This window comes from Falco biarmicus, chromosome 6 (assembly GCF_023638135.1).
Source record: "Falco biarmicus isolate bFalBia1 chromosome 6, bFalBia1.pri, whole genome shotgun sequence".
Taxonomy (NCBI): Eukaryota; Metazoa; Chordata; class Aves; order Falconiformes; family Falconidae; genus Falco; species Falco biarmicus.
In genome coordinates, this window is record NC_079293.1 from 10257988 (window position 1) to 10276844 (window position 18857).

At 38.3% G+C, this 18857-nt stretch overlaps 1 protein-coding gene across 4 annotated transcripts in view; it reads right to left on the bottom strand.

The window, feature by feature from the left end:
- Nucleotides 1-18857, bottom strand: part of MYO6 (myosin VI) — a 118640-nt gene that overhangs the window by 49159 nt on the left and 50624 nt on the right. For all 4 annotated transcript variants that reach the window (XM_056343566.1, XM_056343565.1, XM_056343564.1 and 1 more), the window contains exons 8-12: nt 18204-18301; nt 16265-16429; nt 10622-10702; nt 7798-7978; nt 4909-5053 (exon numbers count right to left, since the gene is read on the bottom strand). In XM_056343566.1, coding sequence (XP_056199541.1) covers nt 4909-5053; nt 7798-7978; nt 10622-10702; nt 16265-16429; nt 18204-18301 — 670 coding nt within the window. The remainder of the gene's footprint in view (nt 1-4908; nt 5054-7797; nt 7979-10621; nt 10703-16264; nt 16430-18203; nt 18302-18857) is intronic.

Genomic DNA, 18857 nt, shown 5'->3' on the forward strand with positions numbered 1-18857 from the left:
ATACAGTTTATTTGCTTCACAAATAAAATGGCCTGGATGAAATAATCTACCTAGTGAAAAAACTATGTAATTAAAGAATATAAGCGGTACCTCTGTAATTTGAGAAAAGATGGAAGTTCCAAAAACTGTAGGAAAATATTTTTTTTAAAATACCACGGTGTTTTTCCAACAGACATTTTAGTACCGCCACCAAAAAAAACCCACACACACATTTTGGTAGAATACATACTCCGAAAGAATCTGAAGCTGAAGCTGGACTGATGTAAGATATTTTTTTCACACTGTAAAATCATTTACTTTGTGATGACAGAGTCCTCTTTGAAAGTCTTCTTGGAAAGGCAAAAACTGATTAAGAAAGTAGTACAGTGCATTTACAGTCTAAGAGTTGTACCAGATTTTGAATACTAACACATTATTTCTCTCTGTAAACACACTTAACACGGATGGCAAAAACATCAGCCAACTAGGTGATCATTATGCTCTTTTTAGGAGACTAACAAGGACAGATAAATGTAGTCAGGTGTCAAGTCTCCCTGGCAGTCCTCTGCACATTAGTGTTTCATAAAATTCACAGAGATAGCGCTTAGCATCACCCTCCTACTGTTCCTTGTTGGCTCCATTGCACCCAGCAGAACAAAGCCTTTGTTATACTCTAAGCACAGTGATTTCAGCTGAGCTATTTATTCCCTGTGACCTATTAGGACTCACATGATCTACTTGCACACAAAGGGACACTAAGAAAGAGAAATGAGTAGCTCTTTGGGTTGCTGGAACAAAATAAAACGCTGTACTTGTCAAAACTCTGATATTAATATCAATCAAACAGTTTCTAAACTATGCTACCACAGAAAAACCTGGTTGCTATTTAGTAAGTATCTAAAGCAGTCCAGTCCATTTTCCTTCTACACCCAGTAAGTCACACAAGAAGATACTGGTGTATTTATTAATGTGTGTTTGGTTTTAGCTGCACAAGTTTAGAGAAGGCTAGAAAAGGAGGCTTAATGCATTAATTCCTTGAGATGGTGGAAGGAGTCCTCCGAATTAGTTTTTGCCATCCACCAAATAAAACACTGGGGAAAAATAAGATCTGCTGGCACAAAAACATAGCTCCTTGTGTTTGCAGGCTGTTGAAACAGTACACTGCTAACACCACCCCATGCTTATCAGGATAAATAGGCTGAACAGAAAATCTTTACAGCCTTAATCCAAAATGAATTTGAAGCTGTAACAAAAATTGTATTTGTTCTAAGAAACCTTCCTTGGCAAGGTCACCTCAGGTGTGCTGAAAGAGAAGCAGTATATTACAACACACCTTTGCTTTAGTGCTTGATATGTCCCACCAAACGTTCTCAAAAGAAAACTATACAGACACACTTCATGTGTACAACAGCCAAAACTGATCTGTTCTCAGGGGCTGAGTCAATAGTTCCCTGAGAGCATTTCCAGTGGGGTGCCATCTGAATCTGACATTGATGCTGTTTGTTCAAACCTCTTCTACCTCTAGTTAACACTTTCACTTAAAAGGAATGCAAAAGTAAGGATCTTTTCAAAAAATGGTCTGATCATACTGAACTAAGAAAGCAGAAAATCTTGGTAATGAGATTAGCATACAAAACTATTTTCACAAATTGAAGATAGAATTGAAAAATACACAAGATAGATCTCGGTAAAGTGTGTGGTGGTAATACTTGAGAATTCAAAAACACAAAGGCAAGATGGTGAATAACCAGGTAAGCAGTGAGTCAACAGAGAAAGATCATCAGTTATAGTGGATCACAACCTGAATTAAGTAAAAAAAAATGTGACTAACTTTCAAAACCTGCAATTCTTATACTGCCATGTGTTAATATGAGTACCATCTGTACTACACAATATATAATTTTCTACTCTAATGTTATTCATAACACGGATGAAGGTTCTCCAGGATGACTATATCAAAGATCTTGCTGTCAATTTAGACATGGTCTGGAAGAGAGCAAATAGTAAAACTTGGAAAATACTGGCCACGGGAGGCACTTTGTCCTGCAAGACCCACATCTTCCTACATGTAAAGGTTATTATAAAGAGAACAATTCTTTTTAACTTTTCATATCAGCTGATAAGGCAGCAAGATGATAGTGACTAAGAGTCCCCAAGTTTCCAATGACTGGGGGAGGAGGCGGCAGGAAGGAAGAATTTATAATCACTTTCCACAAATGCACCATTGCACATACTACAAAGAGACCCAGATCTTGAGCTTTTAACTCAAGGCAGAATAACCCCTCCCCAGTCATTACTTACCATTTGTCACTGTACTGTAACTTTTTCCACGGTAGTCACTATGAAGTTCTAACTCTTGAACGTCCTTTCTTTCAAATTACAGAAATAAGCAGGCCACCAAGAAGTCTACTTGTTTGCTCGATCTAGAAGTACACCTCAAAAGATCAGCTATTTGGCAATAATGTATTACAGCCCACACTCATGCTAAACTTAAGACTCCTGAATAGGAGTTAATTCAGAAGAGCTTCTGCATTCCCCTAAAAACCCACAATGTTCAAGCAGCAAAGCCTGTCACTGATGGTTTATTACGCTCAATTTTTTGCCAGGAAGATCAGTTTCACCCTGGAGATCAGGAAGCGAGCACTGGAAAGTATTTCCCTAGCTATTCTCTTTTAATTTATCATTATTGGTTAGAATTAGGTAGAGATCAAGATTACTTCTCCTGCACAGAATGAACTCTTGGCCACTGGAAACCTTCATTACTCAAATCCATTACCTCCCTTGGGGACTAAAAAAGCCAATGCTCTCAAGTGCTCAAAGATCAACTTTTCACCTCATAAGTCTGACATAACCTAAGCATGCATTAACTAACACCTGCCACCTTTACTGGCCACAGTGACATACCAAGGTTAAATCAATCAGCTGTTACTTTGTTTCAGTCCACAAGTTTATGAAACATTAACAAACACTTCATACTGTAAGATACAAATATAAATAATAGTAATAAATTTCAAAATAAATTTATCTGTCCGAAAGAAATTTCAAAAGACATAAAATAGACAAGCAACTGATAAAAACCACATTAACAGAGATAATTATGGCTTTCGTATATTAAACTTATGGTGTAATGTGCATAACATTGTATTTCTGATTCACAAGAACAACTTGATTGTTTCTGTAAGTCAGTGAGAAGCACCCATGCATTCTTCCAATGAGTGAAGTGAAGGTTCATTAGTTTCCTAATTAAAAGATTGATGCATTCAGCTAATTACTTTCAGTGTGCTCAGAATGGTTTAACCCAAGTTCAGTTTTCAATGTGATGTTTTCTCTAACTCCAGAAAATACAAAACACAGAAAACCAAACTTTAAAACACACAATTCAGCTGCACGCAGCTTAGCTAACTTCCCTGACAGCTTGCATGCTAGAAGGATCCGTCTCAACAGGAGAAAACTTGTGGTGGAAGCTAGAGGTTTTTCACAAAGAAAAAGCAACTGTAGTGAAATCATCTTCATAAAACCCCGTTTCACAAGAGTCATAACTTCCACAGTATTGAGATGTTATCATTGGTACCATGTTTAGACATTTTCTTTGCAATTATTCCTTCTCCATGTGTGTACAGAAAGAAATCAGTACCCTACTTCTGTGCCTAGGAAGTTACCTTGATAATAGCTTCTTCTCAAAATAAAAGGAACAATCTCTTTTTTTTTTTTTTTATATTAAGGTCACTGTTTACTTCAACAGTGATGTGTTCTGTTCCTAATAGCTACTGGGGGGGGGGCAGGGGGAAAGGATGGGACAGGATGACATGACCCAAAACCCACACCTTTCTCAAATTCATCCTGTTCCACTATTTTTCATGTTTCTGTGAAACAGTATTAACTTTGCAGTTATGAGTAAATGTTGACCAGCAACAGCAAGCAGCAGCACATTTCTGGATTACCATTTGCAGTGGTGTTTTTAAAGCTGAAACTTTATTTCAGAAGAATTAGATGTGGCAAACACAGGGATGCTGGTCACCCAGACACTGAGAAGGGTGGATATACTACCCCCTCATTAGAGCACCCCAGACCTAATTATCACAGGGCCGCAGTCTTGGGAGTACCGTGCAGCACCCATGACGAGAAAGACGAAGTATCTTCTGAAATATGTCAGGCACAGTGTTATCATTCCTTGATACAGTGTATCTGTTAAATCTATTAGGGTATGTAAATTTCTGTGTAGGTTATGGATTTAACAAGCCAACTGCTCTACTTTCTTTGGCCACACATCATACCCACTGGCATGCAACAGGTCTTATAAAATGTGATAGTGACTTATTGAAAGCTGTTCTTTTCCTGGAAAAAAGGCCATTTTAGCCAGACATTGTACAACCACCACTCTTCCAAATAAAAGTAAGAAAACTCCAGTGACCTCACAACAACGAAACAAAGACAAAGCATCTAAAAATGTGCGTTTGGATCAACTGGTTTAGAATAAAAAAGTGAAACAATAAAAACGCAAAGCCCTGTTAAAAAGCTGTAATCTCAAAATTATCACTTGCATGACGGAAAAGCATAGCACGTTTTTTCTGTTTGGAAGGGACTAACAGTGTCAGCGCGGTAGCCTTCTGCCCTCAGGTCTACTTGTAGCACTGTGGGTTTGTACTTTGTAAAGCATTAAGTAGGCACTTCAAACAGCTGCACTCACGCCAACTGCGACTCAGTTCCCACTTGCAAATGGCCAAGTGGGGGGGTCTGAGGCCGGTTTTCCCCTTCCCCCCCGTGGGTAAGAAGGCAAAGCCGGCGCCCGGCGGCAGAGCCCCTGGGCAGAGGGGCTCCCCCCGGCAGCAGCTCGCCGTGCCGTGCCGTGCCGTGCCGGGCGCCGCACTCGCTGCGGGCCCCTCCGCGAACACACCGCACCGCCCCCCCGCGGCCGCCCGCGGCACTCACTTGATGACCGTTCCTTTGGCGCCCCCTGCCGTGGTGAGCATGACGCGCGTGGTGAGGCTGCCGCGCAGGTCCTCCGTGTCCAGCCCCAGCAGCGCGGCGCAGCGCTCCAGCGCCGGCTCGCTCCGCGCCCGCAGCGCGCAGCCCCCTGCGAGCAACGCCACAGCCGTTACCGCCACGCCACAGCCGTTACCGCCACGCCACAGCCGTTACCGCCACGCCACAGCCGTTACCGCCCGCCCGCCCGCCCGCGCTACAGCGCTAACGGCAGCGCCGCGGCTGCCGGCTGGCGCTTCCAAAGAGAACTCCAGGTAGGAGAGCAAGCTGGTAACGATCGTGCCATGACGACTGGAAGCAACTCAACTTTAAAGGAACTAAAGTTTGCCTCCGGAAATTACTTCTATATTAAATGTGAAAAGTCAGTTCTCCAAAACAAGAACACCCCCCCCCCCAAAAAAAAAAACACCCCAAAACAAAAAACCAAACCAAAAAAACAAACCACAAACAAACCCCCCCCAATAAAACCCCAACCCCCCCCAAACAAAACCCAAAAAACAAACCCCCAAAAACCAAACCAAACAAAAACCCCAAGAAAACACCCCCCCACCACAAAAAAAACCCCACACCAAACCCTATGGAATTACGCGTGCAATTCTGCACTTCTAGAACACTGTTCTAAATGTGGGCTGTTCGAAAGCTAACCTGCTTGTCAGTGAAAGCACTATCTCACAATGCAGAAGTGCTAATACATAAAAAACTATCTGTATTGATTTAAAATCTTTCAAATTTAGATTTTCCTGTAATCCTTCAGACTTCCTTGCTATGCAACAGAAGTGCCTGGCACAGCGGATTCCTGGCACTTACATTTTCAGATAATTGTGGTACCTTTGCACAGGTAAACAGCTGAGAGGCGTGTTCCCTGCTGCTCTGCACCAGGGCCTTAGTGCCGGAGCCTGTCCAGCCACAACAGGTTCATAAATCCCTAACTGAAATGCTCAAACACTTCAGCAAAATCTAAAACTTAATTACTTATGTCAGGATTTATTTCCTGTTCTCAGTAAAATTTATTTCTACAGGCAAGTGAAGGGACCAAAAGGGGTAACTAACTAGTCAAACTTTGCTTGAATTCCTTAACCCTACAATGGCACTAAGCAAACAAAACAAAGAAAAAAACAAATGGAGAAAGGAGTCCTTAAAAGAGTAAGGTTTTCATGACTTGATTTTGGAAGCTCTGAAACACCATCTGACCTGTAATAAAGAGCTTTTGTTTGGCATTTCCCATGTTTTTGAGGCAGCAACAGAACTTTCCAGGGTCTCCGGTAAGAGACATACTGCCTGAGGCAGTGCAAATGCACACCCTGTGCGTACACATACAGGTGAGCGCAGAATAAAACCTGTATTTGCAAAGCACACTTTAGAAGTATAATAATTTATTCCATAAAAAACCATGGGTTTGAATTTCAACGTTCAAGAGAAAGTAAGTTTCCTGTTGTCCTCCTTCCCTTCTCTAAACCCTGACGTTCCTCAGCATCTGTGGTTCCCCCTCTCCTTGTTCGTTTGCCTCCTGAAATTGCCTCTCCACTCACATTTGCACCTTTTTCACTCTGTCCCACCTTGTCAAGTCCAAAGGCCCAAAGAGGGCAGCTCCCTGCAGCGTGCGGCCGAGCCCCACGAACCCCCTGCCCGCCGCCTCTACCCTCGTGTCTTCCTAGATTCAGTCACATTAATCACGGTCATTTCACTCATCTTCATGAAGACAGCAGCATCATGAACTGATACTGGGGAGGTTCTGATTTGATCTGAGGGGGTGTGAGGGGGGCAACACTGGGAGGGTGGACAAAAGAAGAGAGAAACCCCCACCTTCTCTGTGACAACCCTAAGCTGCCCCGACTGAATTCAGTGTTGACCGTGCTTTGACACAGGACACATCCAGAGAGATGGGTGGGAGGTCTCCAAACAGAATGTTTGTGTGGTTCTGTGGTAATTCTGTGCTTGGGGTCAGGAGCTACTGAACCTGTAAGCCTAGTACTCATTTAATCATTCTTCAAAACACCTTTTAAAAAGTTCTTTGGTATTCCCTTCCTAACAACTTTACCAAGTTTGGCAACAGCTACGCATACCTGAGTATGACTAAGAGGAACCAGTTTCACTGTATCTTGCAACTCAAGGTAAGGTTCTAAGGAAATAGCCCTTCTACTATAGTTACATTTGTAGTACATCCTGATCAAGAGTTTCTTCAGTCCTTCAGGAATGTATGAACAGCAGTTCTCAACTTAAGAGAGGCTGATTTCGGTAGTAAGGCAAGAACAACTGTTCCCAAAATACTCATTCCCCTTCCTCAGCCTTCCTGCACATTCTGCTATATAGTCCCAGCCACGCTCATACCAACTCATCCTGTGAGTGACATCTTGAAATTAGGAAGTTTACAATTACCTGTGGTTTTGCTGTAACTTTTTCCCCCCCTCGCCTCTCAAAATACTAACATGATGGTGGTTTTGGAAGCCAAAGGACATAACACCTTTCCCTACAGATGGAGTTGCTGATTTCAAGATGTTTTCATGACATTAGCAAGAAGTTGGACTTTTAAAAAACATTATTAAAATACAAGTAAAATTTTGAGTCACAAAATGTCTCTTTTCTTTATATCAAACCTTGCACTGGACAATTCCTTGAACAATTTCAGTGAGAGCCTATTTGCTTTCAGAGCCTATAAGGAAGTACAACTTTAAAAGAAATAGGCAAACCTGACTTCAAAAATGCGGTGAATTAAGACTGAATTACCCTTGAACACAAGGCAGCTTTCTAAAGCACTAATCCACATGGAAAGGAATCATTTACAATCAAGAGGCATTTTCAGTATTTTTACAGAAAACGATTTATGTTTCATCTAACCTGAACTGCTCCCAGCTTCCTCAAAATCAATATTTCCAAGGTGAAGGACACCAGCCACTACTCTAAAAAGATCGAGTTTTTCTGCATCATCCAGTCCAATCTTTTTCATTGCTGTGCACATTCTGTTGAAATCTCCATGATCATCTAAGAGTGGATCCTTCAAGGAACCTGCTTTGAGATACTATAAAACAACAAGAGAAACACAAAATTCAGAAGATTATTTTAAAGTAAATGTAAGCTATTATTTCCAGTCAAGAATAAACCATAACAAAAAGCGTAAAAAAGCATGCCAAACTAAGCAGAAAGAGATGAGAGCTCTTCATACAATACAGGCTTTGCAAAACCCCTAATTTAGTTTAATTTCTTGATACTTCGAAGCATGATCTTCAACTTCAAAGCAAACTTCAAACTGTCTTCAGAAAGCAGAAGTTGGAGGATGTGACAGCTAAGGACAGGGGAATATAGAGGAGTGAGCAGTGGAAAGGAAGAATATGGCTAAGGGAGCTGTCGAAGCAGTTACACACGAGGAGTGCTTCTAGCCCCCAGCAGCTGATGGAAGATTGAGGTACTTGCAACAGCGTGGCAGAAAGTCTGAGAGGCCACGGGAAAGGAGTATCGGACAAATCAGAACTGGAAGAGTAACTGCTGTCCTAAGCAGACTTATTTAGAGAAATATACTTGTTAACGTTTGCTGGTGATTAAGAAACAGCAAAGTTGTTTGCAGTGTTCTATGGGTTAGAAGAATAGCAGTTATGTTTTAAAATACCAGTTTAACATTTAAATACATCAAAGGCCATTTTAACTATTAATGGGTTTAAATAGTAGATAGTAACACACTGCATGCAATCAAGAGACTAACTGAACATGCACAGACTGAGCTACATTTTTAGTTACTTTGTTTTCAGCTAAGAACAATGAAATAAATAGAAGCCTTGTTAATGTCAAATAAGTTAAAGTGATTTTTATCAAAACAAAACACCACATGCATCTGAAAAATTCACTTCACACAACATTTAGACACATCAGTAAAATTAAACTACATCTTAATGATGTAAAATGATCACCTCATCTTCCTGATAAGGAAAACACAAAAATAGTTTAAGTATTAATTGACTATTCCAGCTACTTTTATTCAAATAAACAATCTTAATATCTTTCATAAAATGACAGAGCAAATACTAACATTTCTTTTAAAAAACCTGAACAATGCAATACATTTCCTGTTTAAGTGGCTAGGCTAGGTTTAAATATCATTGAAATTTGATCTTTTATTCAGCCTTCAAATTGACATGGCTGTAACATGCAGGTATTGTGGCACCAAATGTTCCACTACTTAATGTCTAATACACATTTTCAGAATTATTCTCTCAGTATGTTTTAGTTTAGACAAACACTTATTTCAAATTAAGTCCTGTAGAGGACATGTTTTATGACAGAACACCTGCCTGCAAATAACATCAATAACAAGATTGCTCAGGTTCATCTTCCAATAGCAAGAATAAGTGAACGTTGATACTTCCTACCTACATAAAACACCAATTTCACCACAAGTCTTCATTTAAGGCAGATCAGGTAAACTGAGGCAAAATGTCCCAACCATCTATCTCCTAGCCTGTTATGTTTGGCAAGAATTAAGTATCTACCAGCTCTCTGCCTCCTAGTAATACCAAATCAGCATTTGTGCATCACACTCTACACCACCCCTGATTATAGAAAACAGCCTACATTCAAGCAAAAGAAATTGGAATTACGTGCTCAAGTGTTTACAATGTACAAACACTAGAAATCCAGGAGCAGCCTTTACAATGTTGACCTGAGCAAGGGAAGTACCTGTATTGTCTCTCACAGCTAGGCATGAGCTACGTAACAAGCTCAAGCACAAGTTCTTAAAGGCAAAAGATATGGCATGGTCACTGGGGGAGAGAAGCTCTTGAGTAAAGATACCTTTGTACTTTTCCCATGTGCACGCAGCCTGCTCTGCTACTGAATCCCAAGTACGGATTTGATTAAGATTTGAAACATCTTCCAGCTATGCAAGTAAGAAGTTCATACTTTGGGTACAAATAGATGAAAATTGTACTAGTTTAGAAGTTTAATGAAGTGTTTAAACAACTTCCTATTCACATATATTATTAATTGGGACCAAATTCTTTAGTGTCCTCATGTGAACAAGCTCAAAGGCTTAAATGCTACAAATTCTAGTAATTCTAGTTTTAAAAAATATAAATGGAGATGGAGCAAGAGGAAAAAAATGTTTTGAAGTTCCACGCTTTCTTTCAGGAATCGCCATGCTCTGCCATAAGAGTTCATAGCAAGGGGACAACAAAAAAACAATAGAAAACACAGTGTACTGGGGAGGGGGATATACTTGTGCTGGAAGTGAGGTTGCACTAATGTTTTATAGAACAGTTTGGAGCATCCCTTCAAAAATCCAGACAGTAAAAATGGCTCTGGAAAAAACTACTGCTCCTGACCTGTTCCTAGCACTAGTAAGATTAAAAAAAAAAATAATCAAAAATATCTTGGATAGATTTTTGTTTTCCACAGAAGAAAAGCTGCATCATTAAGTGTTATATTATTAAAAGAATGAAAAGGAAACAATTTTATATACTGTTCTACTTGGGATTTTAAAATTTATGTTAAAATGTCTTTCTAAGACTGTACTCCAAAACCAGAGTTCCGAATACACCAGCTTTGACAGAACCCATTCAGACCTATGAAGATGTGTAAAATGAACATTTCATTCCACACTGTAAAACTGCATCAACATTCAACTCCATCTGCATTAATTAATAACATAAAGGAACCAACAATACCAACATACCTCAGGACTCTTGCGGTTTTGCAAAATCTGCTTGTCTGTTTCTTTGTTAGCAAAGTACCTGGTACAGCCTCGATTTAAATACTGTAACAATAAAAAAGTGGAAATTCATACTTAAAGACAGAACGAAGGAAAACTTATGTTTTTATTTAAGGCTTCCTCTACATAGATTTATTTAATGGTATGATACCAGCAACATGGCAGGTATTCAGAATCAATGTCTTGAAAACATACTTATCTACAGAATTACAGAAGTGCAACAGTAACAAACTTCTATTGAAAGCTACTCAATTTTGACAACTAAAATACTTTTTGACACAGTGGGATATTCATTTTGTTAAGTTCCACGAAGTTTTCTTAATGTTTGACTCTCCTAAACTTACTAATGGAGTTTGGAATTACAAAAAAGACAATCATAATTAGGAATCAAGAAAATAAGTTTTCTGTCCTATGCATAATACTGAACTTTACTCTTTTTTCCTCACCAGCGAAATATTTCTATAGCTAATAAGACACATAGTGTATTAAAAAGCTTGAAGAGTATTAAAAGCTTATAAACATGGTACAAGCAGAAGCCCAAGACAGAATCTGGCTTCTGATATCCATCTCGTGTTGTATGGTAAAAGGAATAGACCAGGCATTCAGATAATGACTGACACTTCCAGCAAAATGGGATCGCCAGCTTCTTCTTCCCGATTTGTTTAGCTGAAAATAAGAACTCTGTCCAAAAAGCTTGGACAGAGCCCTTTGTCTAAAGGAAGTGAACTGATTCTTCGCCCTAGCCCATGCACAAAGAAGATGTTTTCAACTAGGTGAACACAGATAATTCTACACTTTGATCAAAATTTATATACAAAATTCTAAAAAATAAAATACTCTTCAAAGCATTTTTAACAACAGAAGAAAACTAGATGACAAATTTGCTATTAAAAGTGACAAGATACACTGTTCAAAGTTAGCTTGCTGTTTAACAAAATATTGAAGAGTCTTCTCTATCAGCCAGTAAGAATGCAATGCACAGCACATTTTAAACACAATATATCCCTGTATTACAGTATTAGTAACACAACCCCAGCAACTGGGGCTGGAAAGTGAAAAAGGTCATACTTTTCAAGAAGGGAGTGTGGAAATTGATGTGACAGGCTGAGAATGTGAACCAGCACGGTATTCAATAATAACCTATGTATGAGACATTTAATCACAAGATAATTTCTTTCATTCAAAAGCTAAAAACTCAAATAAATGTACATACTAAGTCTAGGAGAAATTGTATTTTTAAAAGCAGAGAAATACAGAACTTGAGGCTATCATATATAACGTACAAATACCACTAGATTTTGGGTTTTTAAACTCTGAAGTGCAACACCCCATTATAACACCAGTGACCCAAACATAAGGCAATCTGATTTGTCTTCCAGAAATTAAGATCTGAAAAAAAATTCAGGTTCTCATCTCCATCAGCTATACTCCAGGTACAGATTTACCGTGCAGCTTTACTTTCAAAGCTATGTGGTACAGCCCAAGGCACTTAGACCTACAACGTTTCCCACTGACTTTGAATTTCTCAAAACTTAAAACATGAGCATCCATGACTGCATGTTTTTATGTGGGTGTGCTCAGAGTAGGAGTGTGTAAGAAACCTGCAACTGTTCAAACTCCTTTGCCAAGCAAATTCACGCTTCCCCCGGGGAACTGCAGGGGAAGGATGAACTAACAGAGCGGTAACCCCCATCAGTGCTGCTGAAATCCAGACAACAGGTCCGGCGGGTGCAGCCAGTGCCGTTGTCTTGGATCCCATGCCTACAGCAACTGCGCGCCTATGCCAAGATGGCCAAATGCACGGGGAGAAGACTCCAAGGGATCACTTAAGTCAAAGGGCAGGGGCGCATTAAGTTACTCTTTGTCTTTTAGTACTGTTTCACTTCTGTGAAAAACGAGAATTGCCTTAGATTTGAGATGGTCCTATTTTCAAGTGAGTGTAGTTAAGAGAAACCAGGCATGGAGCAAAACATGTCTGAGTCTTAGAATCCAAGCTGGCCCTAATTTGGACTTTGACTTGATTAGGCTAAAAGGCACGTGACAAGTGGCACAACAGAGCCAATGCAAAACTGTGAATTTAGGGGTGGGTTTTTCTAAATAATCAGTTTAAGAGTATTATTTGTTCTTGTCAAAAAAATTAGCATTAATATCAAAACACTGATCAATCACCAAACCTTGCCTCATATAATATCACCATCTATTATTAGAAGCTTAAAAGACAGTATTTTCCTTGAAATTTGAACCAGACAGACACACAGTCAACAAAACGTGGTAAAAAAGTGTGATTATTCAGAACCTTTTTATAATAAAACCTGAATGAAGAGCACAGAAAAAAAAATCTTGACAAAAATAATACGGATTTAGGAAGAACATTAACCTTTTACAACTTTTGTTCCTAAAAATCTCCTATAAAGTGATAATACATGAAAATTTAGTGCAATACAACTAATAAACTTCAAGTACACTTCTTTTAATTTACGTACATACAAAGATGAAAATTATTCTAAGGTATTTGTTGGGGTTTTTTCTTTATACATAATCTACTTCATCTTCAGAAAGGAAAAGAACTGTTAAAACTTAACACACAGAGTAGACCTTTCACACGCAGCAAGGAACTCAGGATTCAAATACTAACAGGGTAGTAAAGCAATAAAAATTCTTAATGGAAATGAAAGTACCTGCTGCAAACTTAGTAGAAGTCAAGTTATGTCACAGTGTGGTAAGGCTGGTGTGACTGTAAACTCTTTATAAATTAAACAGGCAAGTGAGTGCCTTCTGTAAAGGTACTCCAGCTGTTCAGTACTGTACTGCACCAACCTGATTTTAAGCAGGTTATAATTCTGACCATGAAATCTACCTTCATTAGCAGAGGTTTTGATTAAAAAAATCCCCAAGAGTGGGCACACAGCATATTCAACTCCAAAATTAAAAGTCTATTAATGACAAGAAATAAGTTTTAATGGAAAAGTGGCTGCACAATAAAAATACTTGTATTCAAAATTTTGTTCAAGATTTTAGCTTTAAAACATACAAGAGACTATTGCATAGAATAACTGCACAGTAAAGAAGAAAGTTTTGAAAACTAGGTCCATATTACATGAAAATAAATGGTGTTGGAGTTTTTTAAGTATTGTTTGTTGGGTGTTTCAAAAAAAAAAAATTCCTTCTAGAGAACAGAAGTAGTTCTTTCTTAATAAGCATCAGATCAAGTTTCCATCACACAACTAAGTACAAATAGATGACCTATAAGAAGATACAAACCAAGTATTTGGTGAAATATATATATAAGGCCCCTAAGAATGCCTTTGAGGAAGTAAGAAAACTTGTCCTAAAATACTGCCAGGGCTTTTACGGAGCAAGATCATCTAGATACCACAGTACAGATGTATGACATGGACCAGATGTAACTGTAGTTCTGTGTATTTTAGAAATACAGAAAATTCTGCTTCCATGAGATTCCAAGCCAAGCATAAGCCAAGAAACAGTGAGAGATGCAGACAAATGACAGAACACAAGCAAACAACTGACCAGTATTTACCAGTAGGATTTGATTTGCAAATATTTTTCTTTTCAATGCAACTCAACAAAGCACATAGCGATATTTGTAGATACTTACAGTTCAAATGTGATTGTCAAAACAAAAAGAAAAACAAAACTAAACAAAAATATAATAATATATTTATAAGTAATTAAATAGCAGGAATGAGTGATTGAAGGCAAGAGTCTTCACTTTACTAGTAAAATTGGTGATGACAGTATAAGATGTGAATAGGCTGTAGAAGGACCCTGAAAGGGATGGTAGAAGCTTGCTTTGAAGAGAAAGAGAAGGGACAATCAGGAAAACAACAAGAAACAGCTGTACCAGCAAAGCTGCACCGGTAGGATAAGAGTTCAATAATATTCTTTTCTCGAGGAAAAAAAATACTGCAATAATTGAGATGTAACACACTGAGAAATTAAAAGAGACTTTAAAAATAAGGGCAGTGGGGGCTGGAGTCACTCAGACAAATAGAAAAAAAAAAAAAGAGAAAAAATTTTGACTGCCAAGAAGGGAAAGAAAGCAAAAGGAATCACCATGTTGTTTGTCAATCATTTCTGAAAACCAATTCAATGAAAACTAAACAGAGTAGGGGAGGAGAAAGAAGGAACGCTCGAGGAAAAAGTTAAAAGTTAAACTGAAGTAGTTAAAAAAAAAAAGGATAACAAGAATGCAAGAACTTAGTGGTGGGACAAAAAGTCTGCCTGTTTGCAAGTTTGCTACTAGAAACATAACAGAGAATCAGGGTTAATCAGGAGAAACCACATCTGTCACATAAGACTAAAGCATAGGGAGAAGGGAAGACAGTAAACAAATCAGAAGTGGTAAGAACAGGCACGCTGTATTGAATGAAAGGGACCATACTATCCAAAAGGCTATTTTCAACCATGGCCTCTGCTTCACCCAAAGATTTTACTGTTCCTTTCTGAGATGGGGTGACAAAACTGTGTATGCTATTTACAAATATGGATGTACATTGGCAGCATAACTCACTATTTTTTCTCCCTTCCTTTCCTAAGAACTCCTGAGATCCGACTCTGCTTTTTCCCTGCACTGAACATTAACCTAACATTTTTAAAGAAGTATGCACAACAATTCAAGTCTTATTTCCCTAGTGTTTACTTGAAGTTCACTTTCATTTAGGTATAGTTAGGAGTATTACATTCAGCACTGATTTTATTTGTATTTTATTAACTTCTCCATTATTTGAGTGACTGGACCAGTAACAGGTTGTGGAAAGACAGCCAAAACTCAGAAATAGTAAGTGGTCCTCAGGAAGGACTACATTAGGTGAAGAAAAACCTAAGAGGGAGGATCATGCTTAATGAATATAAGTAATCTTGGCAGAAAGAGCTGAGCATGGGCTTTGGGTCAATTGGAGACAAAAGGGTAAGCTTTCAGCTGAAAGGGACTAGTGAGTCTTATCACGTAACCTGGAGTGACCAAGAATGACACAGACATATGACGACAGGAATGGGAGAGACTGGAACAATACAAATGACAACCTAGAGTGTACAGTATTATAGGAACAAGGTGCAACAGAGTAGAAAAGACAGGTGATGTGAAAGCACATGGACTGGAACAGAGAAGCAACAACCTTTTTACCGTGTCTGATATTTGGTAGGAAGTATGAGGAAAAAATTATTTGAGAGAGAATTGTGGGACAACTACATCTTCCTAAAGGCATGGTTGGACTAAGTTTTCAGGACTTAAAAGATGGGTTACCCATAGAACAGTTAGGTCACAATCAAGAAATTCACACTTTGCAACTCTAGAAGAACCCGTATCAACATTACTAGCAGCTGGGTATGCAAAAGTTCATCTCTGGAAAGCAAAGATTCCTCAGTTTTAAGACACAGAGAAAACACATAGGAAATCTTCCAATAAGGAAGAATGGCAGGCGGCTTTATTTCAGGATCAAACAGATTTAACAAAAAAAAAAATAAATTCTGATTCTTGTAACAAGAATGTCTGTCAAAGCTAGTGAACAGCAATTTTAATAATATCTGTATGAAAAATCCATGTATAGCAACATGAGAAACTTTATCAGCAGTGACTCTGATACTCACCCTAAAGTTGTCAGGAGAGCTTAGATGTAGTTTTTCCCTAATGTCTTCTGGAGCACCAGCACAAAGCCTGTAAAAGATATGATAATTCCTCTCTTCTTTGCCTTGCACACAGATCCTAGATTTCTCCAGCAGATAATGTGATACAAATCCACCAACCACCAAGTTCTAGGAGGAAGAAATATTTTTCTGATTAACCGAGTACTTTTTTGATTGTTTAAGATTCAGCAGTTTTCAATTTGCATTTGTCTAACAACATGTAATTCAATGGACACTGCTTCAAAGATTAAAATATACCTACACCTAATACATATTAAGCTTAGAAAAGAAACCATTTACTAACTTCTCCCCCCAGCTCCTGTATTGCATATACATACATTCCTCTTAAAAGGGTGTGCTTTACCCCAACAAGCAGAATCCTTTGTATAATTCCCGTAGTTCCGGCAAAAAGCATTGCTACAGCCACCCTTATACTTTTTGGATGGCAGTAAGTACCATCCTCTAGTTACATTTCACCGAGACTCTTGCAAAGTAGAGGAAGGGTTACAATGACAGAACACATACTTGGACAACATCCTAGGCAGACTCATTATGAGCAAACGTTTTATTTCAAACACTTGCAACTCTTTTCCGAGACAGAAGTCTGACACAGATTTCAAAAGCCATTTATTATCTGGCCTATAATGAAATTCCCTATGCCTAGACAAATCTTAACAGCAAGGAAATTCCTGAGCATATGGCCATTACAGCAACTAAGAACTTGCTGACTGACAAGTTTGACCATGGTTATGCAGTCATTCACTCATTCAAGAGGCCCCAGTCTGTACTCACACTGCTTTGAGAAACCAGAACTGATAAGGTCACCACAAAATGAAGTCTTGTGAATTATGAAGTCTTGTAAAAAGGGGACTCAAGTGAACAGGCCAATCTTGCAGTGGTAAGCTAAAACAGGCTTTTAAGCAGTTTCTGAAGATACTCTGAGTGCTATTTGCTTCAACCAAAGCAATTAACATGAAACACACTTAAGTGTTGACAGGTCACGAATGCATCATTCCAAGCAGAAATTTGGGTCTTTTCCATAAATTTATTAACATGAACTGGACCAAAGATAAAGTCCTTCTGCTCTTAAAGGAACGTAGTTATTTAGTGTCTAAAATATTAACCAAAGATCTGAAGTTTAGTTTCAGAACCAAGTGATGAAAGGTTCAGAAAAGACCACAAGCTCAAGAGCAGATGATGAGCTTAAACTCTGCAGGAAGGAACTGCAGCAATTTGTTTCTTTATGTCCTCAGTCAGAAAGATGAGGAGGCACGTATGTAATCTCTACAGGGATCATCAACAAAAGCCTGTGACTTGAACATGCTAGACAGACATACAGTCATCCTTAATAACAGAATGTGTTATACATATGCTATCCAAACAGAACTACATGCAAAGGAAACCATACGCTACACAAAAGCTGACAAAAGCCAGTTCCATTACTTGTGTCACATGCATAACACTAATCTGAGGTCCATAGATTTCCTATAAATACATAAAACCATCAATAATTGAAGTATTAAAGCATTAAAATACATTTGTATCTGTTTATATCCAATATGCAACTCACACTTATTTGTATATTAAAGGAATGCTTAAACACTTAAGAGCAAGTAAGTTATTCTTCAGATATGCCTTTTTGCAATGAAGGGAACCATTTTTATTCTTTTGTGGATGGAAGCAATTGCCTCCTACTGACTTGGCCTGCTGTTTTCCAGTAGTAACACAGTACTGCGTGGCTTTGGTTTTCCTTTCAAGACGACAGAATACAAATCAAATCTGTAAAGTAGGACAGTAGCTATTTGGTGCAAGATTAATAAGTCTCTTCAGCCTGCTGTTAGTCTAACATTTCCATTTTATGGCAAAAAATCATTACTGGTTAACTGTAACAAAATTCTAGTACCTTTTCATTGAAATGAATTTCAACAAATTTTCCAAAACGACTGCTGTTGTTGTTGCGAACAGTCTTTGCATTTCCAAAAGCTTCCAATAGGGGATTTGCTGTTTAAAAGATTGAAATTAATATTTTGGAAGTGTTAATACTGGATCAGTAGACTACCAAAAAGAAAGAGAGAACAAAACATGGTAACTATTCTGTGTACTTACTGGGAATAAAGTTTGAAAATTAAAGGAAAAGTATTACTCATTAGGAATAATCAATATTGCAAATTGTACCGGATATACTGTGGTGGAATTTACAATGAAGTACTTAAATACCACGTAACACTGCAAAGTATTTGAAGCGAAACACCAAAAATTATTCAGTGATGTTCTTCTACAGCAAGTAGATAAATAACCGATACATAAACTATTATGACACAACACACAATTTGACACTTCCCAATGAGTTGTTATTCATAAAATCTGAACGACCCATTTATCCCACAGACAAAAATGCCACTTAAATGTCATGTACACAACATGTTAGATTGATTAGGGAATTAAACAAAAAAAAGTATTAGAAGAGTGTGTTGATTTCAAAAACAACTTAAAAATGCCCTTTAAAATTATAATTAGGTCGATTAAGTGATTGAGTGATTTTATTTTTTACTGGCTG